The 27,010-nt window shown below is 41.5% G+C and overlaps 1 protein-coding gene across 2 annotated transcripts; it reads right to left on the reverse strand.

Annotated features, from left to right (window-relative positions):
* Positions 1–1,863: 1,863 nt before the first annotated feature.
* LOC115021778 (probable assembly chaperone of rpl4) lies at positions 1,864–26,967 on the reverse strand. 2 transcript variants are annotated; one of them, XM_029452429.1, is made up of 11 exons: positions 26,558–26,967; positions 26,284–26,396; positions 26,017–26,163; positions 25,738–25,890; positions 23,323–23,432; positions 23,059–23,182; positions 21,826–21,918; positions 21,098–21,166; positions 14,816–14,869; positions 10,057–10,209; positions 1,864–3,873 (listed from the first exon to the last, which is right to left on the reverse strand). In XM_029452429.1, exons 1-11 carry the CDS (start codon positions 26,619–26,621, stop codon positions 3,682–3,684), a joined length of 1,272 nt encoding a protein of 423 aa, XP_029308289.1. In that variant the 5' UTR covers positions 26,622–26,967; the 3' UTR covers positions 1,864–3,681. The 2 variants fall into 2 exon arrangements, with proteins under 2 accessions (XP_029308289.1, XP_029308288.1); XM_029452428.1 differs by having other exon boundaries at positions 23,323–23,435; positions 26,558–26,966.
* Positions 26,968–27,010: the final 43 nt, after the last annotated feature.

The following is a 27,010-nucleotide window of genomic DNA, read 5'->3' on the forward strand; positions in this document are numbered from 1 at the left end:
TTTTTATCTCAACTACACATCAGTGAAGTTTCATGCCGGTTTTTACACTGTCGCGGTCACAACATCTGCCGACAGACACACACGATGAAAACAACTCCAGCGTCACGGTCGCAGCTGGTAAGAACAGTTCTAACAGGAAACATTTCCTCAACAAATATTTCCTTTATAACAATCCAATAAATCGTATAATGGGCGTTGACCTCCTGCCATATTGACTACAGGTAAAACACATTTTACCATTAAGACCACTCTGACAAACCATATCACCTTTTAATGATCACAATTAACCCCACAAAGCTGTGGATATTAACCCTTCGCATCCATCCATCAGCTGCATCGCTTGTCCCACGTCAGACGCACTGCATCCATTACCGAGGAAATCCATCCCATACAGGAAATGGTTTCACTGCAGAGGATAAAGGTCACTTGATTCATGGTTTCTCGCAGTTGCTGTCAGGAAAACCCTTGGGTCAGATAACCGTCACTCCCATTATGTCGTTAATTCACAGTTTGAATGCACGGCCACAGCATAAAGAGAGGGATGTAGATGAGTGGCGTGCAGTTTCTATCTGTCAATCCTCAAATCAGGGGCGTAGTTTTTGTCCTTGATCTTCTTTATCCTGCTCGTCTGAATTGCTGTCACTTAGGATCATTGAACAGCCATAAAACCTCTCTAGCATCCAAACAGAGGGTGTTCTTGATTTACAAAGAACATCCAAATAGCAGCTTTGAGAGGTTGAAAGAATAGCTTGGGCACATTGAAGCAATTTGAGTGCTTGTGTGTGTATCCAAGAGGACAATTTACTCAATTGAACATGTGAATGTGTATAAACAGTAGAACTGCCTCTCAAACTCCTCTCTCCTCCGAGTCCTGATCTCCCTCCTCCTGTTTCCGTTTAACTGGTTTCAGTTTTAAATCTCCAGATTCTGATAATTTCCCACTTAATCTCTTCAGAGGAGCACCCCGCTTACGCCTCTAATTAAGGCAACGATACACACATGTCAACACGGGATAAACAGCACATGCACACACGGTTTGTAGCATTTAAATCATTTGATGCACGGACAATTGGCGGTTGCTGTGTGTGTGTGTATGTGTGTGTGTTTATGGTAACTGAGTGTTTGTGTGTAATTCAATGATTAAATCCCAATCAGGATGTTATGACGACACATGCATTTTTAAGCTGTTAATCCAGGATTATTCTCCCCTCCGCTCATCTCATTACTGTCGATTATTAAAAAAAAAAAGAAACACACACACAAATTGGCCGGCTAATTATGGGTTGGTTTCCCTGGAGACTGAACACATGCTGCTAGACAAAGACAGCTTGACATGCAGGTAAAAAAGACAAATCTGCTTTATGAATAATTGCACCTTAAGCATCCACTATGCAATGCAATGTTTTTTGAAACACAAAAAGGTCTAACCTTGCAGATCTGTCATGAAGCAATATATCTAAACACCGCTTATTATTTCTGTGCTTTAGCCTCTGAGACCCATTCTGACCTCTTATAAAGCCATTTTCTGCAAAACGTGGGCAAGAATGCAAAAAAACAGTAAATGTCCTTTTCCTTGTGATTGAAAGCCTGTCCTTGTGTAGAAACTGCACTCCTCTCTCACTCAGCAACTGAAAGCATTCCTGCAGAGCTGACGTACAGGTGAGCGAATGGCCAAGGATTTTGAGATCACCTGAGGCTTCGTGTCCACTATGGCCCTCTCACACCAGGGTCAGTTTAAGAATAACCAGAAATGGTTGACCGCTGTTGTTCACTTACCCCTGGAGTCATTAATCACACAGCACTGCAGATGAGCCGCATGGACACACGGTAACACACACACACACACACACACACACATAAATGTAGAAAACATCATACACACTAGAGACCATTTTAATTATAAAGCCAAATGCTAATGACAGCATCCCTCCAGGTATTCAGTCTGTGAGGCCCGTACTCCAGGTGCATTATCATACATTAAACATCACAGGCATGAATATTTCTGAGCAAAGCCGGGGTCCACAAATAACAACACTTCATAGCACATTAAGCTATCAATATCTGCAGCATATATATACACACACACACAGTATCATATCACATTTCTCCTGAGCTTTATTTTACGCTCCTTAAACACAAACACGTGGTATCAGATCGTGGTATCTGAACCCCTGTATTCCCTAACAGGCCTCTCAGTTTGAAGCCAGGTCGCTATCAGAAGCAGGATCTCAGATAACATTCCCATTTACCGGTTATGAAATTCTTCAAAGGGGCCGCGCAGCAGTGGATGCCTGTGGTGTGTTGCGCTCGTTAACAGGCAAGGCGCATGGACTCTGTGGTACGTGTGTGTTAAAGCATGCACGTCAGATAAAAACTCTTGACATGTACAAAAAAACATCAGGGTTTGAGAAAATCCCCAACTGTGTCCAAAAATGTTTGCAAGGTGCATAAAATCTAATGTTCAAACTGCATTTTATTATGTTTAATATGTTTAAAATATAAATTAAAGAGCTACTGATTTAAATTGGGGGCAGTCAATCACAATTAATCTTAAGCAGGAGGATTAAAAGATTTTGAGAAATTAGGGGCTGTAATGTGGAAAATGGTATCCAATAGTCACAATGTAGGTTTATAAAAAATTCAATCAGACATGTGTGGCTTAGTTAGAAAAAGGTTCAAACTTTAGAATCTTTTCTGTCCATTGAAAGTAGCTCCATGTGTAGCTGCCCTCAAAAAGTATAAAAGAGAAAAAAGCATTGTCCATTATTGTGCCGCTCCATTTCACTTACCCAATGCCGGTACGCCACATAACCCTGTATGAGAATTTTAAAGGCTGCAATGTGAAAACTAGTTGAAAAAAGAAGAAGAAGAAGTCAGAGTTGCCCGTTTCTCCTTTCTGAAAGGCTTTGTACCAGCCACTTTGAACAGTCTAGCAGACAGTGAAACGCATGTTGCATAAATTGATGTCAAATTCTCTCTATTGTGTCTTGCCTTGTTGAGCCCAATGAAGTTAACAAGAAAAAAGGAAGGAAAAAAACCCAAAGCAGGAGTGATAAAAATTCCAGAATTGCACATGAACTTAGAACTATTACATGTAAAGACAGCATTAACCATTTGTTGGCAGACCGTTTTCTAATAATGCTTTTATTCCTTTTGAGATATTTGACTTAACTGCAGTCTGAGAGGGAAACACTGCTGTTACTGCTGCTGTTGTATTAAGCAAGCGCTGAAGTAAATACACTTTGTTTGTGTGTGTGTGTGTGTGTGTGTGTGTGTGTGTGCGCATGTGCCGTGTACCTTTGCTTGTAGATACTAATGCGTGGGTGTGTATAAGAGGTTAAGCATCCAAAGGTGTTTTGCTTTTGCTGTTGGTAAGCAGTAAAGCTCTAAAACTAATTTCTTTCATCAACATCTTGTCAAGGAGATTAAGGGAAGCATTACTCAAGTATGTGCTTATTTCACCAAAAGCATTAAACAACTGACTGAAAGAGATCAAGTAGACTGCAGCTTTTAATGCCACTCTTTTTAGTGGATCTCACTTTGAAATGTAATCTTTGATAAACTGGTGTGAAAGAATAACCGGTACAAAAGGCACTTAAGCGAGTGCACTAGAACATTTTAACTAGAGGGAAGAATGACAGGGAAAATGGAAATCACAGAGTAAAAGCAAGGAGGCTGTGGTCAGTGTTCCATGGGTGCCTCTGCATTGTCCTCCTCCTCCTCCTCCTCCTCCTCCTCATCACTACAGGGTTCATAGTCATCATCCACGACTGGATCTCCCTCCTCTCCCTCAAGCTCTCCTCCCAGATCACCAAGCAGCTGCTCCACATGCTCCAACATTGGCTGGTCATCACATTGCAGCTTACTGTACAGCTGGGGAAGAGGGAGGGGAAAAAAAGACAAAAAAGGGATGATTCAAGTGTGTAATGGGCTAGTAAGTAGACTGGGAAAAAAAAGCTAATTTTAAATAGAAAGTAGGTTATACAGCAAAAAAAATGTTGAGACCGAACATGAAGTGAATTATACTGCGGAGGCAATACACAAACTGAGATATGGTGAGTGAAAAGCTCTCGACTGAGGTTCTTCCGTTGTGTCATTGAAGATAACAGTACATCACTACAGCATCAGTAAGCAGCAGCTTGGAGTTGAGGGAAGTGAGCAGCCCTGAGGTTTTAAGTCTCCAAGTGCTGGTTAGACTGCCTGAAATATCCAACAGCAGCTGCATTCTGTCAGCGAGGCAGTCACGGCTCACAAAACGCTGGTAAACAGTTTTTGTCTTTCATTTGGCAAATCAGCACATTTGATACACCGTTCAGCCACGCAAGAGACAAAAAGAACATTTATCTTCCTCTTGCTGTTGCAACATGCATGCGCACACACGCAGAGAAATGTATCCTGAAGCATATATGGTTATGTGGCGTAAATGTGCACACGCACACACACACACACACACACACACACACACACACACACACACACACACACACACACTATCAAAGCTCTTATCTCAGTGAAATATGCCGTGAAGGAGCAAGATTAAAATAAAAAAAAGTCCTGTTCTAAAAAAGCAGCCGGCAAATTTATCTCTGTAAAATACTCTGCTTGTGTGTAATTACTGAACTCAAAGTGGAGTTGGGTGATAAAACTACTGCAGCTACAACCAAGGACAGAAAAGCATAACACTGTGTTTCTATGTGTGCATATACGGGGAACTGATACAGCCATTTATAATTATGCTTTTCTTTCCAGAAACAATACTAGAGAGAATAAGAGGGTGAGTGGGGAATGGCTTATAAGATCTAGGAATATTATTCCATATAGTCTTTCAAAACACACACACACACACACACACACAGTCCCTTGAGCTCATGGACAATAAGCAGCTGAGTGCCATCATTCTTACTAAAAGTGTAACAAGGCCAGGAGTGTGAAGAAGAGTGTGTGCGACTGCTTTGCCCCAGGACCGGTCTCTAAGCAACAGCAGGTCCTGACAGGAGACACATGATCCCATGGGAACTCATTTGGAGGGTAAGAATGTGTAATGTGTGTGTGTCTATATATTTAAGTGGATGCTTTCTCCACAGGTTGGAGCTCCAGGGAGGTGGAGTGTGACCCAGGTCCAAGGCACAGGGTCTGATACCGGGGGGGGGAGAGCAGACCCTCACAGCCTCACGAGCAGCACACACACGCGCGCAGACGCACAGATTTTCATTCTACCAATGACACTCTGAGATGCCTGGAGATGTTTATCCACAACAACCACTCTGAATAAAAAGTTGGGATTGCTTTACATTAAGCTTTGCTCGATACTTAGAATTATTGCACATTACAGCCTTACGCAGGTGGAGGATGTCTTTTATATGACTTCCATAAGAGAAACAATGTAAGAAATTCAGTGAATGTGCGGGAAATAAAAAGAAATACTGTGTTCCACATTACTGAATGCTAAGTGGAAATAGTATTTCTATACGGGGAGATTTCCCACGAATCAATAGCTGAGTGAGTCTGCTGGATAGGACGTGATTATTCATTGTGGTGCTTTCAGCTAGCTAAACAAACAGGAGCGATTCTTTACGCATTCCGAACCGAACGCTGCTGAGATCAGCACCGCCGCCGCAAGAAACACAGGCATTTCTCATTTACAACAGCCTATGTTTTCTCTTCTCACTTTCACGGCCCAGAGAGCTGCCTAGAGAGGGAGGGAGAGTGTGTACGTGTGTGTGTGTGTGTGTGTGAGTTAGTATATGTAATCGTATAACTCTTTCATGGTCCACTTTGCTCTACTTTCGAGGCCCGAGTCACAGCCCGAAGCACATTTGACCAGCACCTGAACAGCTCACGGACACACACACACACACACAGTATTTTACACACAAAAGGTGAGCACGGACACATCTGTCCTCACCTTCGACTTGCTATTTTTATTTATTTTTAGCCATGTTAGCTCCGCGGCTCTAGAGATGGCAGCGTCGGTCTGTCGGTCGGTCCACCACTTTCCCCAGAACATGAATATTTCTGACCTTCCTCTAGCGCCACAATTAGTTTGACATTTGTGTTTCAGATTAAAATATCTTCACAACTATTGGACGATTTGCCGTGACGTTCTGTAATGTAGAACTTTTGTACAGACGTTCAAAGTCTCTAGAGGTTGAATGCTAATAACTTTGGTAACTTTCTCTCACGGAGCTGCGAGCACGGCTGTAGACTCTTAGTCTGGTTTATACTCACATGATGTGATGCTGTTGAAATATGAATATGAAAAAATTCTGAAAAGCCTGTTCAATGTATGATGGATGTAAACAAGGTCAAATGTCATTCATCTCAACATATTGAGTGGACATAATGCAGGGGCAACTCGAGATTTTGAGTTATTACTTTATTTTCTCTACTTTTAAATACTCTCTTTTCAAAAAGGTCTTATTGCTTGCTATGCATTTAGCTACATCCAATACCCTTTGCTACTACACACTTCTAAACAGGGAAACCAATTTGAAACTTGTGATTCTTCTCTGAGTTTCCAAACACGGTGCGGCATAAATCAACATGGCAGCATTCACAGCGAAGAAACTCTTACAGAGAAGAGCCGGCGAGTTTGACTCCCTGATAAGGACAGTAACGGCTCCAATCCTCGGTAACGGAATTGAATAGGCCTATGGATTTTAATACAAAACAGAATTACCTTCGCTTAAAGTGCACAATGCGCCCAGGCGCAAGTGCTTCTGGGGCTAAATGAGTTCTCACCCTGTTTATGGTCATTATATTGCAGCATGCAGGGGGCTTTCTACTTGGTTTAAAGGAGTAGTAACTTAATGGTGAAAAAGTAAGAAAGAAAATGAAAATGCACGACACAATTAAATAACCTGAAGTATGCCTTTCATTTATTTATTCCTCTACAATTACAATTTCTTTGGATGCATAGTATAGTGTGGTCCAGCGTGGAACATCTGTAAATGCTAGCTTTTGTCCAGTATGCAGCGTACAACAGTGTAATAACAAGCACTAATGTCCCCTTCATACCTAAATTGATTCTTCACACAATTCTTTTTTTTTTTTTGATAGAAACCTTTTTACACCGCTCATATGGCAGAATAAAGACAGGCTGGTTATGTGGTGAAAGCCTAATCATTTCATTATTGTTCACATTCTGTTCCACACCTATGCTTAACTTCCCCTCTTCATTTCACCTCTTCTGTTATTTCATTTCCTAAAGCCTTCATTCTCCCGGCTCGTCTCCTGACCATCCCCCCCCCGTGCACTCTGTCTTTGACTTTTCTTCGCTCACACTCGTACGCTCTCACAAAATTACCTCCTTATCAAGAAGAGAGAAACCTCATCATACGTTCACTACTTATACTTGCGCTTGCGTGCACACACACACAGACACACAGACACACAGACACACAGACACACACACGTCTACAATTTTGGCAGAATAATGCCAACATCTTGCACTCCTCTCAGCTTCCCTCTGTGTCTTCACTCCTACTCTCCTCAACCAAACGCAGCACTGCTACTGTACATCTCTTCGTTTAGGAAGAGAGCATTAATTACATGAATTGTTTCAACACATTTGTATTCCTCTTAGCTTCCGTCTCGCTCTGTCATACAAACATTCACATATTTCTTGGCATGGGTGTGACACTGGCTGAGATTAGACTTTCTTCAGTGTGAGCAGGGCATGTTGCTGGAAGTCTCAAGAGGGCTGAAACTCACACACACACACGCACACACACAATTTAACACTTCAGTCCTCCAGTCACATCCTTCGTAGAGAAAGACATTAAAATTACATGACAAGCACACCTTGGACTAACCCTACCCACAATCCGTGCTCATGGGAGACCCTTTCAGCCACATCAAATAGTAACGCTTTTGACCTCTGTTTGCCCTAGCTGCCTGTGTGCACGCTCACGCACACACTCACATATATAACGCTGTCCTTTGTGCATACACTGCAGATCCTTCTTCAATCGCACCCTATCTGGCTGAGACTCAAATTCCATTTCACGTCCGGTTTACTATTGATTTTACCCTCGCCACTATTCACCAGCTTCACCCCCCCCCCCCCCCCCCTCCCCTCCTACACCCACACAACCACACACCATCCAATCTGTTCCCTTCCTCGCCTTCCCTTTCATTCTCCCACTCCTGCTCCTCTCCTACACTTCTCTCTCGTCCTCTCAACCCATCCATTCCTCCCCATCATTCCTTTTCAGAGCATCTCAGCTGAATGCAGCGTGTGCGAGAGACCGCGTGCACGAGTATCGATCACAGAAGAAATGAATAATGAAGACATTTCTTAACAAATAATAGATATGCAAGTTGGCACACGCAACCATAATTAAATATGTGCATCCATATAAGGTGCTCCAACGCATACCCGCATGCTTTCACTCACACTCACTCACACACACACACACACACACACACACACACACGCGCACACAAGTCATAAAGTATGCAGAGAAGTGGACTAGCGCCAAAACAAGCCTTTGGGCTTTAAGGCCTCATTTACATGTTGGAGCCCATTTTAACTAGCATACTGACTCATCGTTAATAATTAACACTCACGGTGACGCTTGGAAACAAAGCTCTGATATAAACAAGGGAGAAACTCGACTACACAATGTACACGTGCACACACACATGAGCAAAAGTGGCAAAATTAGGAATTAAGTGAAGCACGAGGGGGCCGTTTTCTCTCTCACATTCTACCTTACCTTTTCAAGGTCTTTGTGCATTTACCCTTCACATTATTCAGAGCCTGTTGCTTCACTCACTCTACAAAGAAACAGCCCTGCTGTTTACTTGTCACGCTTTGACGCCTCACCCAATTCTTTTGCCAGTCTTTCACCTTTTCATTCCTTTGAATTCTTTCTCTCCATTCACAAATGATTAAGTACATAATTCTCCTTATTTCTCAATTCCAATTTTCTTCTTTATTATCTTTTACCGCAACGCTGGCAGCTCAAATCTATACGCACCCCTGTGCCATTACTTTTCCTCCCCACAGTTTTTTTCCATGCTCCCTCTTGGCAGCTCAAAGCCCGCCTAACTCCTGTGTCAGTTGTGGACATCCCCAGTGGATGCTGGTTAGACAGGCCTGTCACTACACTGCTGGGCAGAGAGACAGACGTCAATATATTGCCACTCTGCTGCCCTTACTCATCTGTAGGGGAACACAATGTGGCAGGAGACCAGGAGGGAAGGTGGGTAGTTGGGTGGGGAGGTGAAACGGAGACGAAAGTAAAGTGAAGCGAAAAATGGTAGGTGGGGCCTGCCATCCCTCAGTCTGCGCTGTCTGATTTACAAGCCTATTCGATTTTAGACTAACATGAATCACGGCCCCATAGTGGCATTGCTCCCTGACAGAATGACAGAATGAATGAGAAACATCACTCCGGAGTATGTGTGCGTGTGCGTGAGGGGGGGGAATGGGAGGGAGACAGGGGTATATTTAAACCTCTTTGAGATCGTACTAAAAGACATTTCTGTGGAAACAATGAGGCTTAGTTAGAATCCTCTCATGTTCAAAGTACTGCATGTACTCAGTCTCTGACAAGAACTGGTTCTTAGGAGTCTTACCTATTGTGACAGTGTAATGGATGTAACTATTTGTACCCCAGTTGCTGTGCAGTGATGGAAGAAGTATTTAGACCTTTAACTAAAAGTAAAAGTACCAATAACTTACTATAAAAATACTCAACAAGTAAAAGTATGTAGCTGTTCGTCACATTTGAGAAGGTGAAACCAAGAAATGGCATTTCTGCATGAAAGATTGTTTATATTATTAGTCCATCAACCAGGAACCATAATAACTATGGATCTCTGGCTGTCAGATAAATGCATTAGAGTAAAAAGTACAATATTTCCCTCTGAACTGTAGTGGAATAGAAGTGTCCTGAAATAAAAGTAAAACACAAGTGTGTCATATTTGTAGTAAATTAATTCAGTCGTATTCATATTAGAGGTGAAGCACTACTGCTGTATACTTTATCTGCATCATAAAAAAGCAGCACTCTTTGGTTTGTGGCCAGATTGTATGACATGAGTTACCTTCTTAGCATTGGTTAGGTACGATCTGGCCGCCTCCTTCAAAGCCTTCCACTCCTCCGTCTCCTCCTCCGTCACTTCCCTTTTCTCGCTTTCCTGCTGCTCTTTTGCTTTTTCCAACTGGAGGTAGCACACCCAGCCGGAGAGATACCACACCTGGGAGGCACAGAGAAAGAGAGGCGAGCAGTGTGGGCCGTGAGGCACGGAGATTTAGACAGAGAGAAAGTGTTTTTTGTTGCAGTAAGTGAGCTGTGCCAAGGGAAACAGATGTGTAACCCTCACGGAGCACGTCTGCATGAATTCCCCACATCCTTCTTTGACAAAACAGGTTTCACACATAAAACATGGAATGACACAAATACAATCCGTCAAATAATAACAGTATAACAGTTTAACAGTATATGTCAGCATTAGATCAGGTTGGCATATGCTGGACTCATTTACAAATGCTGCATGAATATAAATGCACATAAATGCAAATACTGTAGCTTCACAATTCATTTAAACATGACATGGCCATCTTAGCATCTGTCACTTCCAGTTTGTTTTTTAATCTTTCAATAGCCAAACATTTTATTACTTTGTTGAACCATATACTACAAACCTATAATGAAAATGAAAAATAAATTCCCACAGGCAAACATCTTCTTTGCATTTCAAATCATATCACAGGTTATGTTGTCGCTATTCATTTAGAGAGGAAACATTATTTAATATTCTCTTTATCCAACTGTTAACATTATTTTCAGTCTACACATAATTCTGCCTTGGTAGAAACTGTAGAGGAACAGAAGTATCACAGTCCTGGGGCCTGTCTCAGAAAGCAGGATTAGTGAGCTAAGACGCTAACTCGGCCTCGACTCCGCTTTTCTGGTTCCACATTGGTGGCTAATTTTTCAGCAAGGCTCATCACCATGGTAACTTCATCTCCAAACCATACCTGCTCCAGAGCAAGTTATGTTCAGGGCGTTAAATGCAAAACACCTCCCTTCTGTGGAACCAACTCTCTGGAGAAATGACATCACTATTACTGTGGCCATGTTTTGACAACCAAGGATACATAAATTACATTTACAAAACAATATTTTAAGTGCTACTTAATAATAAAAGCATCCACACACTCTAGCCTGTGTAATAGTCACTCACTGAGTCTCTCGATGAAAGTCTTTCTTTAAGCATCGTGTAGGTTCAAATTGCCATATTTGCACGAGGAGACCAATAGTATCCCCCTATGTTAAATGCAGAGCTTTGGATGCATCCATGTGGCAAATGACGGTGGCTTTCTTTTCTTTTTGAAAACTCCTCAAAAGCCTAATTTATTCAACATGCCAAGAGCTGGATCGGATTTGGGCCAACAGAGAATAATCAGATCAATCACTGGGAAAACAATATAATGTCAGGAATAATAGATCATTGTGTCGCTCCATTAGCTTAGCTGTCTTTCATTATAACATAGTAGAATATTTGCCAAAACTATTACATTTAATTTGCAACACAAAGCATTTTTCCCAAGCCCCCAGGAAGAGTGCCAGGCTTTGAAACCAATAGGCCCCTTTCACAGCGGCCATTTTGACAAGTCATTGCCGGGTAAACACAGGTGTAATTAATAACATTAATAATGGCCCTGTTCCATTTAGGTGGGCCAGGGGCCAAGGGCCCTGGTATTGTGCATGCTGGCTCACTGGAATGGCAGGGACACACTAAATAAAAGGGAACCTTAATTAATTGTATTAATTACACCTGTGCTTTCCCTGCGATGACACGTCAAAATGTCTGCTTTGAAAGGGGCCGATTGGCTTCAAAGCCCGGCACTCTCCCTTGGGGGCTCGGGAAAAACACTTTGTTACACAAATGAAATTGTATACTTTTGGCAAACAATACTTTTCCCGATGGACTTACATTGGGAAAGAGCAACTGCTAATCAGGTCATATTTATTTTGGTAAATCAACTTCCCAGTACAAACACTTAAATAGCCCTGATTTAAATCTTTAAGTCTTAAAAATGGTAAAATGCACAGATACTTGAATTCAGAGTTATTTTCCTTCCTCTGGGCACCATGAAGGTGGAAGATCTTGGTAATTATATACTCGAAAGTTGGCAGCTTGCATAGGAATGAACGGGGCCCCGCCAACGCTGTATCCAGTTCTCTTTATACATCCAAAGTTTTTCAATGCATTCGTAAATATTTGGAAATAATTTAGCCTCTTCTGTTGCAAACATACAACCCTTGGCAAGCATATGACACACAAGACTCAAATCAAGAGAGCATCATGTAGAGTGAGGTGATAAGTACCTCTTAACTGGCTGATTGACCCCAACTTGGCACCTCATGAGAATACGAAAAACAAAATAGAAATATTCCTGTTGCTCTACAGAGTTCAAACAGTGTGGAGACATATGTTTTAACTGTAAGTAAGTATGCCGAAACACACCACAATAATCGTGCTTTCTTTCTTTTTAATAATCAGTTTTTTTTCCTTCTCCCACATAATTACATGTACTGTGTTATGCTTGCTCTTTCACCTCTAAAATCAATCATGTGGAGGTGTGTGTGTGTGTGTGTGTGTGTGTGCCTCTCATCTCAGGCCAAAGATCACCACCCACCCACTGTTCTTCACGCACCAAGACACAAATATTTCGCTTTATTCATTATTCATTGAGGGCAGAGGCAGAAGGGACCTGCACCTCTGCCAAATCAACCATTTAGCTAACAAACACATCAAGGCATACCACACTGAATTCAGAATTGCCACTGAGCATGCCGAGTGGGAGGCTGCCCCCTGCAGCTATACTTATCAGAACAACAGCAGCACTGGATAAATGTAGTAATGTTGCAGAACCAGCAGTATGACATTTATATCACTGAAACATTTTCTGTGAATGCAGAAAGAGTTATATATATATATATATATATATATATATATATACACACACACACACACACAAGTATATTCAGGAAAGAAAGGGTGAAATTAGGTCACTTCAATTCAAAATGTAAACTCCTTCACACACACGAGACCATTCTTTACAGATGGTCCACTGTGAAATAGCGTACGTGGTAAAGACGGTTGGTGCATCCACACTCAAAATTAAAACACGAGAAAGTTAGTTAATTAAGAACTTTAGAGAATCCACTCTACCTTAGCACAACCCCAGACAGAAGCACACATAATAAAGTAAACGCTGCGTCTGTCAATCAAATCACTGAGACTATTGTCTTTTCAAAGTGAAGACACATCTTAGTTCCCATATGGTGCCGCTGAAGGAAGAACAAAAGCATCATGAATCAACTCTAATACCTTTGAAACAAGATTTGCAAGGAACTAGCGCAGTTGTTTGTGCAGACTTAACATTTCATAAGTAAGGCTCCAACTTTGAGATACGCGAGAGCAAGAAGTCGGAGGAGAGAGCTAACAACTTATCTACTGCACTTAAGAGAGGAAATAAGAAAGAGAGCAAGACAAAGAAGGGACGAGAGAGAGAGAGAGCAGTTGAATGTGTCCATCATGCACTTCTGACATCACTAATATGACTCCAGCAGTGTAACTGTGGGATGATCTGACAAAACACTTTCGGACCATTAGAAGTGGTGACTGTATGCATATGTGATTGGCTGCAGGCCCGCTCAAATCAAGTGTCACGGCTTTGTCAGTCTCTGGAGTTAGTTTAAAAGTTCAGCCCCCCGATGACTGCTCTCAATCTGTCAGCTGAGGGGTGTGTGTGGGAGACTGAGCCTAAGGGGGGGGGGGGGGGGGGGGGAGAGAGAGCGAGCGAGGGAGAGAGGGAGGGGGGGGGGGGGAGACTGCTGTGCTCCTCTATCTGACACTCAGTGGCACACCTTCACTTAATCTGTCACTGACAGTGAGGATTTTAAGCACACTGACAGTGACAGCACATACTTCCTACTAGCGCAGAAAATACTGCCATTTACGTCACTCTTTAATAAACATTCGAGTTCTCAGTCATACTCTGTGTGAGAGCATGCACGTGTTGAGAGCAAGTAATGCAAAGGTGTGAGTGTGTAGCGACTTTGTGCACGCACAAAAACAGTGGCTCAGCAGAAGCAACTTAGTGCGCAGTTTGAGGCTTGCTGCTTCCCACTTGGATGATAAAAGATTTGCCTACAAGTTGGTACGATACAGCATTATTATAATACCGTATCCATACTTTATTATAATATTAAGACTGCCTGCAAGGGGATAAAAAACATCACTTAATCCTGTGCCTTGACAAGTAACACACACGTGCACACACACATCACCAGAACACAGAGTTTGCCTGATAATCAAACTGAAGTAAGATTGGGTTCATGTTAACCCATTTCCTGCTAGTTTGATTTTGCTCTGGCTAATTACTAAGGGCAAACTGATGGAGCTGTGGTAGCGTTTACTATGAACTATATGTTTTTCAGGACAATCGAAGAAATATGCAGATTTAAGAGTTGTTATTTCTATAAGTTGACCTCATCCCCACACTATTTCTTTGTTGCAATATTTTCATTGATGTATCTAGGTAGCTAGCTTCTACAATCGAGGTAAATGGCTCTCAATGTGCATGGAAATACAAAACCAGTTACATCAAAACTAATAATTGAAACAATACTGATAATAAACTGCTGAAATGTGTCACATTTTCAGAGGCATGAAACTTCTCTGTATTTTGCCACCAGCTAATGAAAAATACAAAAAGAAAACATGAATAAAAGCTTATCACCACATTTTCTACATGACAAAACAGCTGGGCCGTCATTTCAATGCTTACCTGGACGACTTCATCGTCCTCCTCCAGGAGATCTTCCAAAACATCTACCGCCATCTAATGCAGAGAGAGGGGGGGGGAGAGAGAAAGAGAGGGGGGGGAGAGAGAGAGAGAGAGAGAGAGAGAGAGGGGGGGGGGGGGAGAGTGGAAAAGAGACTGGAAAATGGGATTGGGGATAGAGAGGAAGAGAATGAGAAAGGAAGAGATAAATGGGGATGGAGGAGAGAAGACAAAGCACTTGAGAGTCGCTCTCTGCGTAGAAAAGGCTATTGTGCATTATTATTTCTTGCAGCCGCGATCAAGATCCTCTCACGCTCGGAGGTTTTCTCTCCTTTTTCTCTCCCTTTTTTTTTCTTTTTTTCTCTTCTTTCTTTTCTCCCCTCTTGTCTCTCCTGCTCCCTTCTCCCGCTCTCCCTGTTTCTTGCTCTCTTATTCTCTCTTCTCTCTCCCTCATCTCTCTTTTTCCTCTCTCTCTCTTTTTTTCTTTACTCTCTCTTTTCTCCTCTCTCTCTCTGTCTCTCTCTCTCTCTCTCCTCTCTCTCTCCGTTCCCTCTCCTCTCCCTTCCCTCTCTCTCTCTCCCTCTCTCCCCTCTCTTGCTCTCTCCCCTCTCTCTCTCGCTCGTCTTCCTCCCTTCCCGAGAGAGGGAGAGAGAGAGGGAGAGAGAGAACAAAAAATTGTGTAGATTCATCAGTACACACTCAGAGAAACAGCCTTGATCCATAGACAAGCAAACACGCACGTACGGACATGTTATTGTTGCACAAAGGATGTGCATCTCCCAGGCAGTACGATCAATCAGGAGTGATCTGATAAGCGTCTGAGGTCAGCGTCCCATACACAGCATCGTCGATACCAAACAAGACACCAGACATACCGTCGATAGACACACTCACCAGTGCTTATCGCACAGTCAATAGTCACTTTGGCTGCTCTGTTCGATAACCCTTTTAATCCATTTACAGTCATTAACATACAACATATTCGTAGAACCTGCACCACTCTAAAGGACGCATAAGACACTTAAATATCAGCTTGACCCATCGTCTCTCTCACCCCCCACCCGTCCCTCTCCTTTTGAGATCTAAAAAGGAGTTCAATTTTAGGTACCCTTTGCCATCACTGTCTGGGTCAGTTTCTGTGGGAAGTTTCTATTACAGAAAACAGACCTCGACTAAAGGCCCGTGTTTGTTTTGCTCTGCCTCTCTCCTTGTGGATTCTGTGGTTCTGTGTGTGCATGTGTGTGCTGGTGAGGCCCTAGGTGATGATGTATTGATTTTTGTCAACTTCAGGTTGCAGGCGACTGTTAGCCAATCACCCAGGTGAGGGGAAAGAATAAAAGACATGCACGTACCTGTGCACGCACTGACACACCGCCGCATAGTCACACACTACAACAAAGCTACACACAACAGTGAGCACAGCAAGCAGCACTTGTTTTTTGTTAAGGCAGACTTATTAGCTGCAGCGCTGCCTAATTTCTTCTCCTCCCGCTCTTTGGAGTTCTCTTCGCATTTCATTAAGCCGACTTGTTTCCGGTGGCGATAAAGAGGTCAGTCGCATGGGTAGACTGAGGGAGAGTCAGGTTAATTGAGAGTATCTCATTAAGAGTGTGCAAATGTGGATGTCAGGGAGTCAGGTGATTGATTGCTGGACCAATTATCAGCTGAAAACCCATTGTATGCATTTAATTAATGACTGATTAAAAATACACAAACAAAAACACCTAATCCCAATTGATGAATGGATGCATGCCCAGCGTCAGAATTATCTACTTGACTTTCATTGCATCACACCAATGTGACACACAGGCACACAGGCACACACACACACACACACACTAGATATAAGAGATAGGAGCAAAGATCTGTCTGGGTATTAAACAACTGAGAGAACAGGCACTTTTGGAGCAACAAAAATAGAACAAGAGATATCTGGGAGCCAGGATAAGCGAGCAATGATAACCAATATATCGTCTCCAACTGTACTGCTTCCTAACTACACTGGTCAACCCAGGGGCAAGTGATTAAAGATTCAGAGATTGTTAAGCCGCTTCACGCTCTAGACAACAACAAGATTAATATTCGCGAGAAGATAAGGGGAAGAGAGGGTGTACTACGAGGGAAAAAGTGTGAAAATTGGAAGGAGGGGCACAAAAAAGTATCTTAATAAACAATGCAAAACTGGTGCATCATAGAGAAGCACACACACACACACACACACACACACACACACACACACACACACACACGGCAAAGACACTACGTACATTCCGTCCTCTTTATTTCAAGACCTGTTAAAGACTTTTTTTTTTAAGCAACACTCTCGGGGGGAACTCATTTATAATGGTCATTGTGTGTGTGTGTGTGTGTGTCTGTGCGTGTTCTTCAGGCAATTTTGTTTAACAGAATCATTTTAGTGGAGTGCAGAGCAGAGACAGGAGAAAGACAAATCACTTTACAAGTGAGGGCAAGCCGTATCTCTAACACACAGAAGCCCATACACACACACACACACACACACACACACACACACACACACACACACACACACACACACACACACACACACACACACACACACACACACACACACACACACACACACACACACACACACACACACACACACGTCTACACTTAAGCAAATAAATCCTTGGGATGTCAGTGCTAACTGTACTTGCAAGCAACATTGTAAAGTACAAGCTGCTCTCCATCTTGAGCTAAATTCAAGAACAGAAATGTTCAAGGAATAACATGAAAGCAAACAAGAGTGACAACTACAAGCAGAGTAACTAACCATCAGCTGCTGTGACAACTACTCCAACAGACACCTTAATGGCTGCCAGGAGAGGCCGTCTGTCTGTTTGTGTGTCTGTCTGCTATGTGGCATGTGAATTAGTAGCGGTGATGGGTGATGATGATGGTAATATGTGTGTCTGTGTGTTTGACAGTGACAGTCTCTGAGGGCCACATTGTTACCACAAAGCACAAGTGTTTTTTTATGAATACATGAGGTAACATGTCAGTATAATATTTTGATAAGCACTAATTTTAGGGTTAGTAATAATAACAGTAATTTGATTGTCAAATAATCTCTTGATTACTTGTTTAGTCTTTATTATTAAAAATTAAAGAAATGATTGGAAAACTTCTTCAAACTGATCGTTTAGTCCAACCAACTATTCAAAACCCAAACATATTCTACCCACAATTACAGAGAAAAGCAGCAATTTCCCACATTGGAGAATGTTGGTGTAATAAATGATTTAAAGGATTATCAAAATTATTGGTGATTGACTAATTGATTAATTATCTAGTTGTTTCAGCATTACAGAAACTGGCTGAGAAAAACTTAAACAACATATTAAGCTGCTGCTGGACAATGATCCCATCACAGTTGTCTCACTTATGCCCCCCCCCCCCCCCCCCCCCCTGTGCTTTTAGTAAATGCCCCATTACAGCTATAAAAGACAGAGACAAGCAATCAAAGGGGAAACAAAATACTTTCCCCTTCCAAATTAAGTGGCACAGATCCACGTCTTGCTGAGACTAAAGAGGAACAATTACGAAACGCTTGTTTTCAAGAATGTATTGCTTTTTTGTTATATGTCTCTTTGCTATGGCTTTTTGTCAATGCCTATATATTCACAAAGAGCTTGAGACATGTACATAATACAACGCTTCTACATTACAGGTCATTTAGCAGACACTCTTATCCAGAGCGACTTACATTGAACTAAGACAGTCTCCCTGGAGCAACTCAGGGTTAAGTACCTTGCTCAGGGGTACAATGGTGGCAGCCTGGTATTGAACTCACAACTTTCTAGTGTTTCGTTTGGAAGGCCATCACCACCCATTTTTACTATTAGTTGATGTCATGGTTTCCGTGCTCTTGACCCTCATAGTCAATGTATCATAAAGTAACGTGTCATGTATCTTCACTTTACAATTGAAAAGAAAAAAATCCCTTTTAAAAGGAATTTCCTCTAAACAGTTTCAGAAGTCATGGCCTTGACAGATTTTGCAATATTAAAAGATGTTTTATCCAGCATTGATACTATTATCATTTATGCACAACACATTTCTACTTTGGGTTTATCATTATCTGGTGCTTGTGTGTGGTGGTTTGGTAGCCCAGTGGTCTAGTGGTTCGGCTTCCCCTGGTATTGAATTATGCCCCTGAGCAAGGCACTTAACCCCGACTTGCTCCAGAGGGACTGTCCCTGTAGTTAGTTCACTGCTAAATGACATGTAATGTAAAGTGCTGAATTGGCGAACACCTATATTAACATCTAATATTAAATACGTAAGAAATTAATTGGCTTTTTGAAACATTCAAGGAAAAAAAGAACAGAGGTGCTATTTCAGAAAGCAGAGGTCATAATGTTTAATGTGTGAGAGTTGGACTGTCACCACACCTACTTAAATCATCACAAACAATAATCTGCCGTTCACCTATCATTGACAGCGTTTGGGAAAAACACATCATTTCCATTGTTTGTCATTTAAAATCGGTCACCGTCATGCTATTCAGGTTTTCTCACACAATAACCATCCAGATAATAGCATACACTCAGATAATTTGGCAAATGCAGTAACAATACTATTGTGCCAAATGCCTAATTTGCTCGAATTTAAACTCAAACCACATAGCTGGACTAAATGTGCAAGCCCAAACTGCAGTCATCAGGCCAAGAGCTTAATCTCCAACAGAGACAGACAAATGCTTTTTGGCAAAGGACTTAGTAGTTCTTCTACCACTTTTGCAATTCTAAAATGTAACTATTATTTATCAGAAATAATCGCAGAGTAGTCTATGCAGCAACAGAAAACACAAAAAGAGCTTTAATATGTTTCTTTGGCATATTTATTAATCCATTTTTCAAAGCCTTTGCTCAGTTTGGAAGACCAAACAGAGAAAACTGAGAAGAAATACAGACAAAACGTCGCACTCTGGCACCCAGCTAAGAAGGTAGCCTTCAAACTGATACAGACTGGAAGCACACAACTTTACACAGAGTTTAGTTGTGAATAGCTTTATAGTCCACAGGGAGAGCTAGCGAGCACAAAATGAGTTGGTGTGTGTGTGTGTGTGTGTGAGTAGAGGAAGGAAAGAGAAGAGGGTATGTTCCTATCAAATCCGGCTAAGTCCCATTCAGGGAGAGACAGACAGAAAAATGGTTTGCTTCTACTTCACTTCCATCCTTAAACTCAATTTTCGTCAGAAGCTTTCACATAGCTGATGGCTAAAAGTAAATATGACCAACCTTGCCCCTGGAGGTGTATATGCCTATGTGTGTATGCATACAGCAAAATAAGGCACACACCGAATGAGTGCAGTTTGTGTTTTAGGGCTTGATGACACCAGGATGAAGACAAACGACATGTCAGAAACTCTGGACCGAGACGTTGTCATTTTACTGATACACATGACAGCTGTCATGTGTATCCCCCCCATCTCTCACACACACACACACACACACACACACACACACACACACACACACACACACACACACACACACACACACACACACACACACACACACACACACACACACACACACACACACACACACACACACACACACACACACACACACACACACACATACATTTGGGAGTGATGGGGGAAAAAGGACACTGTTCTCATTTCCTGTCAGTGATAACCATAAAACACTCAACAGGAGTGACTACAGATTAATCACTGGATCACAACAGAAAATAGCTGAACCGCTGCTGGTGCGGCAGTAATCACAGAAAATGAAGCATTAATGACTGTTAAGGGTTTTAGCACCGAACTGAAGGCAGTGAGCCACTGAAATCAAGGACATTAATTCTGGAAATTGACGAGTGATCTAGAAGTGCGCCGTATCACAGATATGGCAGCAATTCATCAGACTAGAGCTTCCTTCCATTTATTCTTCCTTTCTTCACATCCCTCCTCCCATGCGCCCCCTAACCCCTGTCCCTTTCAGTAAATATCACTCTTCAATTATTGACACTGAACTCTTGAAGGGATAAAGACCAACCATGGCCTTCCCACCTTCAGTGCTATTCACTAAACAGGAAAGCACACAAACGCATGCGTGCACACACACACACACACACACACACACACACACACACACACACACACACACACACACACACACACACACACACACACACACACACACACACACACACACACACACACACGCACGCACGCACGCCGGGCCGCCCCCCCCACCATGAAACATACACAGACCAACATCAGCAGAGTGCACGAGCCTGACATTTTACCTCATATTCCTCAGACTCGACGAGCAGTTTGGCTGTGGTGACGCGAGACTCGTACGGCGGGATCTCATTCTGGAGAGAAAAAAGAAACCAACGTGATCTCTACAGTGTTTACACAAACATAGTTCTTCCTTTGTCTGATAATAACGTGATCCAATTTCAAGGTACAAAACATTCTGCAGCTATGTGGCTGTTAATCACAGCAAAAGTGTGAGCAGGCTGAGTTCAGATCAACCTGCTCCTGAAGATAAGAGTCATAGCAGTGGTGCCACTGGGGTTCTTGTCTCATATCATCACCTCCACCCCTTCTATTTATATGACGTTTGCTCAGCATCTGAATGGTGTCATTTATAACCTATCCTTACTTTGACATTACAACCACATATTTCTCATTGCCAAATGTCCCTGTAGTAATTTCCTTACTTATCCTTCATACACTTTCCTGGTTTTGCCTTGTGCTTTCATATCTGCTAACACAACACACACACACACACACACACACACACACACACACACACACACACAACACCGCTTGTGAAGTATTTGTTCCATCTTTTATTTTTTATTATCCCTCGTTTCATTATCTCTTACTTTTTATCTCTACTGCTGTCCTTATGTTTGTGCTCTCTACAAAGCACACTGTGACAATCCCGTTAGTTGAAAGTGCTTTATAAATAAACTGGGATCTTATGGTTGCTGTCAGAGAAATACTAAGCACAGCTCCAACTCACCTGCATGTCTTCCTCTGTGCTGGAAGAAGCTGCACTCTGTTTTTGGGAAGGTAGCCACAATCCAACACTCTTCAACAGGTATTCTTTGCCCTCCTGAAGACAGCAAAATATATATATAGATATATATATAGACACGCGCACAGATGAAGACACACAAATTGACTAAAAGGGAAAATAATTGTACATGCTGGATCATGAATGCTCCATATATAACAAAAGCCTTATGATTAATCTGAGGTAACTTTTTTGTTTTTTTCAAAAAATTATTAAGAGAGTATTCCAAAACAGGGGGTGCTGTAAAGTGTCACTGGAACCAGCCTGACCCCTACAGTTTACAGCTAGTATTACAGATCCACTTCACATTACAGAAACTCTTGTTTTTCTTAGTTCGTGATGTGAAAGCATGAAGAATAATGTGTTGTTTATTTGCTCCAGTTTTGAGTTATCTGCCAATAACAAAAAGAGGTTTATTGAATTTTATTTGTAAAAATGTATGAAGAGAAAAGAGCCTTTCCATTAACAATGCATGGGTTACTCAGGATAATCCAGAGACGTCACTGTGAACAACTTTGAGTATATTTTTACTCTCTGTATTAAAAGGTTTAGACAAGAAAGAGGGTTATGTTTTAAATATGAAATCCCAGGCAGTGCATTTAATGGATTAAAATCATGTGTTGTTTTCAACTCAGATACATTAGTGACCTTAATAACTGACAGGTTGCAATCTTTTTCCACTTTTAAATTTCTTGCAGAAATAAAATGGGACACATTCTTAAGCATGCTCTAAAAAAGTGTCTCACAGAAAGGTTTTTCCTTGAATGTTGTCTGCCGTAAAGTAGTAATACTTCTAAACATGTCATTTCTTTTTTTAAAGAGAGTAAAAATCGAGAAAATATAATTAACAAATTCTTCCAAACTCATTAACGGGATCTTTCATACTACAATGTTCTTGTGGGATATTTTTCAAAATTGAGTCCAGTAGGTTGCTCCATCATCTCTCTCTCATTTATCAGATGACTACATGACCTCAATGATCTGCCCAGTAATTAACATTCCTATCGGCATGACCTATCTGTGTGTGCGCGTGTTAATGCAAGTGTCCATCTGCTGATTAATGGCATACAATTCAATTTGTTCAGAATAATTAACTCAGCAGATTCCCACTGTAATGTGGCGATAACTCATCCTGTGTGCGCGTGTGTGTGGTGTGTGTGTGTGTGTGTGTGTACTGACCTGGTTTCTCTCTGTACTGAACAGGTAACTTGCCATGAGCTGTAGAGCCTCAGGGTTGTCATGGTGATACTGTAATGCTCTCTCAATGAACTCTTTGCACTTGTCTGCAGCTCCCTCTTCCATACTACAACACACACACGCACACACATACACACACACACACACACACACACACACACACACACACACAATAACTCATTACAAAATCAGTAATATGAAATGGGGTTATACTTGTCAAGACAGCTTCTCTGTGTGATCTAGTACCAGAGGTCTGTGAGGTAAATCTCTGCCATGGAGCAGTAGGCTACACAAACATCCTTCGCTGTGGGAAGCTCTGTGTCCTCATCTGGTGGGGCAGCAGCTGCGGCCGGAGCCTGCTGACAGAGCAGAGGGCAGAAGTCTTGAAAGATGTCAAAAGTTCTATTAAGTATAATAAATCAAAATATAGTGAACATGGCATGCACATTTGTATTATTATTAACAATTAAGTTATCCAATGAAGGAAAGAAAAAACGATTTCCCTTTATTCCCAGAGAAACTCCATCGGAGTCTCACAGAGGACAAAACATTGTAATGCCATTTCTAATAAATGCCGTAAGAAAAGTTATTTAAATTGACACCAATAATAAACATGAAATAATGTAAGTTACACAACTTGTAAATTCCATTGAAAAAAACCAAGTCATTATTAGATTAATGTAACGCCTTAAAGCACCTACATACTTAAATCATTAATTAAGCAAAATATAACTTTGGGCAAACGGAAACAAAAAGTAGCCAAAATAAAAAAGGAAATTACGAAAAATCCACACGAGAAGCTCAGAGAATGTTTCTGGTGTGTGAGAAAATCTCACTTCATAGCATCATAGCTATGCCTTATGTCCACGCGTACAGGACTTAAATATTTGGTCTTCTTTTGAAGGTACTCAAAGTTCAGATAATTCCAGATCCTATTTTGATTAAATACGAATTCTTGGAACTTCTGAGTATTTAATTAAACTCCAGAATACCCAACAACAACTCCTGCCATATGGCATACTCAATGCAAAGACACTCATACTAATGTTTTGGAAAAGGAATGAAGCACTGTCACTCTAACAATGGCTGAGCGCATTAATAGATACTTTGGAGAGAATCAGATATGTCCTCCGGGACAAGTTTAAAGAATCTGGCAGCCATTACTTTTGTATTTGGAAGACGTACAGCTAAATTAGGTTGTGCGGAGTAGAAGACGTAAACAGCACTCATGGGGTGGAAGGAAGGAGAGGCTTGTGATTTTGTTCCGTTTGTGTCTGTGTTGTATTTTGTGTTGCATGTGCATGTATTTTGTATACGTTTCTTTTTTTGTTGTATTAATTCACAAACATTGCCGTTTGTGAATAATATGAGGGTGCTTTAAAATAAAAACATTTGAACTATTACCATTACCAACCACACTAAAGAACAAAGACAGAAGGCTAGCATGGACCAAAGCTGTAAAGAGACAGGATTACAATGGGAAGTCTTGGAAGACCAAGAAATCTTCGCGGATTTGCAGTGAGCATTTCATGCAAGGAAAACCAACAAATGAATTCCCTGATCCTGAACTCGACCTGGGGTATGCAGTCTATCTACTTGATTTATATATTGACAAATGTACTTTCTATATATTGAGTTTTATAATAATTAACAAAAACAAGTTAGGTATATATTTATAATAGCTTACCCTGCAACACAACTGCAATAAGCACTTATGATATCGCCAGTTTTCTTGACTGCGCAGATCCATGCTGAATGTGGCGTATGGGAAATTTTCATTGAATGAGAACAGCTTGCTTTCAAAAAGCAATACTCAGAATCTGCGAGAGGATTGAAAGATATGTTTCAACCAGCCAGAGTCAAACAGTCTAAATGCTTTGCCTTCTTTGTATTCGTTCAAAGTTTGTTTATGAAACTCGACATGGTTCCCTGGGTGGTCAGACATTAAAAATAATGTTATATCGCTGAGGTATATCTGCAGCCAAGGAGTCATGCTGTTGTTTTCATTGACCCAGCCATCCTGCAATGTCAAGGGATCAGGCACTGAAACGCCACTCGGCATAACCAAAAGCTTAGTCTTTTCTTTTTCTGTGACTGAAATTCTTTCGTTAGCTGTTGGTTGCTCCTCAATCTCTGATGCAGCAAACACCCTGGCAAGCTCGAGTTTTGTTCCTGAAACCTTTAAATTCCACTTGCAACAAAATACTTTCAAAGCTTCGAGTTTCCACATCTGAACCTCGTCATAAGAAAGGAGTTCAGAACTCATTGTAGAGTAGTAGGTTTGTTTACAACATGCTTGAAGAATAAGCTTGCAGTCGCAATTTTTGCAATCATGAAGCTCACAGTGAGATTCTGCCCATTTATTTAGCTTTTTCCCACTGTGAACATCCTTTCACCACACAATGTCGGTGTCCAAATCCCATAACTAGAAGAGCGATGATCACACACTAAAAACTAGCCAAATACAATGTAAAAACACTTGAAGAATAAGCTAAATACAATGTAAACACGTAGAGAATAAATCCAATATGGCGGCACTTGTGGAGTTGGTGCTCACTTTTCTAGTCTTGCCACCCCAGAATGCATTGCGATTCCACCGGAAGCCCAAAACTGCGATTCCATGTATAGAGGGAATGTGAGTGTGTATGGGGCTGCACTCACTGTGGTTTGTGCTTGTTTTTCCAATACAGACAGCAGGACTTGTATTCCTTTAGTGTAGAAGTCAACAGACTCCTGGCCAGTGTTGATTTGTCCCAGGTACATGTACTTATTGTGGCCTTCATCTGGGCTCAGCTCCACTGCACGCAGAAAAGCTTAGAGACAACTGGTCAAGGAGGCTCAATACACTCAAACAGCATGGAAATATAACACTGTTTAAAGTATATGACTGAGTTGATGACATGCACACAACAATAAAGAATAAACCTGCATAAAGGATATTTCCTTAGCTTTCTGTGTGTCTCCTAGTTCAGAGCAGATGTGTCCCTGCATGTCTAGAGCTTGCAGGTTGGTGGACTCCACATCCAGGGCTCGTTGACAGAAAAGGCGAGCCATCTCAAAGTCAAAACTGTCCATGCATTCCTCTGTCTGTACAACAGATGATCACATAATATAACAAACATGCAGAAGATTATCACAATTTTAATAATATATTTCAAAAGGCATGACAAATCTAGGTCATGTCTTTGTTGTGGATATCAATGTCACCTTTTCGAGAAGCTGTTGCACAGAGTACTTCTCAGCTGTCTTCTTCTTGGCTTTTTCATGTACTCTTAGTTTCATTCTTTCCTGAGGTGACAATCCAACAAATCCTGCATCTGCTGTGATTAAACAAGTGGAGAGTCAACGATAGTTGTGTCTCATTTGGTCTCGTAAAGAGTTGTAATCAAAGCACAAAAGGTTAATTTCGACAAACTGCTGTATGAGAGATTGATGTTACTATAAATAACTAGCAAAATGTTGAATCAGTGAACATAATTACTGTTTGGGCGGTTGTCTTTCCTCTTCGGCTTGCTTTTCTTTTTGCCCTTTGTCTGTCCTCCCATAGTGGTACAAAATATGTCTTATATTTTCACGATTTCTGTCTTCAAAACAGACTTTCCCAAAAGTGTGAATAATACGCACGCGTGTAGTGCAAGAAAAGAAGTGGAAAGCGCATGCGCTAAACCGTGACTGGGTAGCTGCTACGGAGAGAGGGAGAGGACATAATATGAACGGTTTTGAAATAACCATTTTTTACACTGAAGCACAGAAAATCCACAACAGTGTGACCTTGTTAGACATTGCGTTAGACATTTTATACGTATGATTTAACACTAACACTAACTTTAAAACTTCAAAAATAAAAATGTTCTTTCTACAAAGCGCTGACTACTAAAGGCGGGCTTTAAACGAATTAAACGGTTCCCTGTTTGTGGGCGGGAGATAGATATGA

Source organism: Cottoperca gobio, chromosome 16 (assembly GCF_900634415.1).
Source record: "Cottoperca gobio chromosome 16, fCotGob3.1, whole genome shotgun sequence".
Taxonomy (NCBI): domain Eukaryota; kingdom Metazoa; phylum Chordata; class Actinopteri; order Perciformes; family Bovichtidae; genus Cottoperca; species Cottoperca gobio.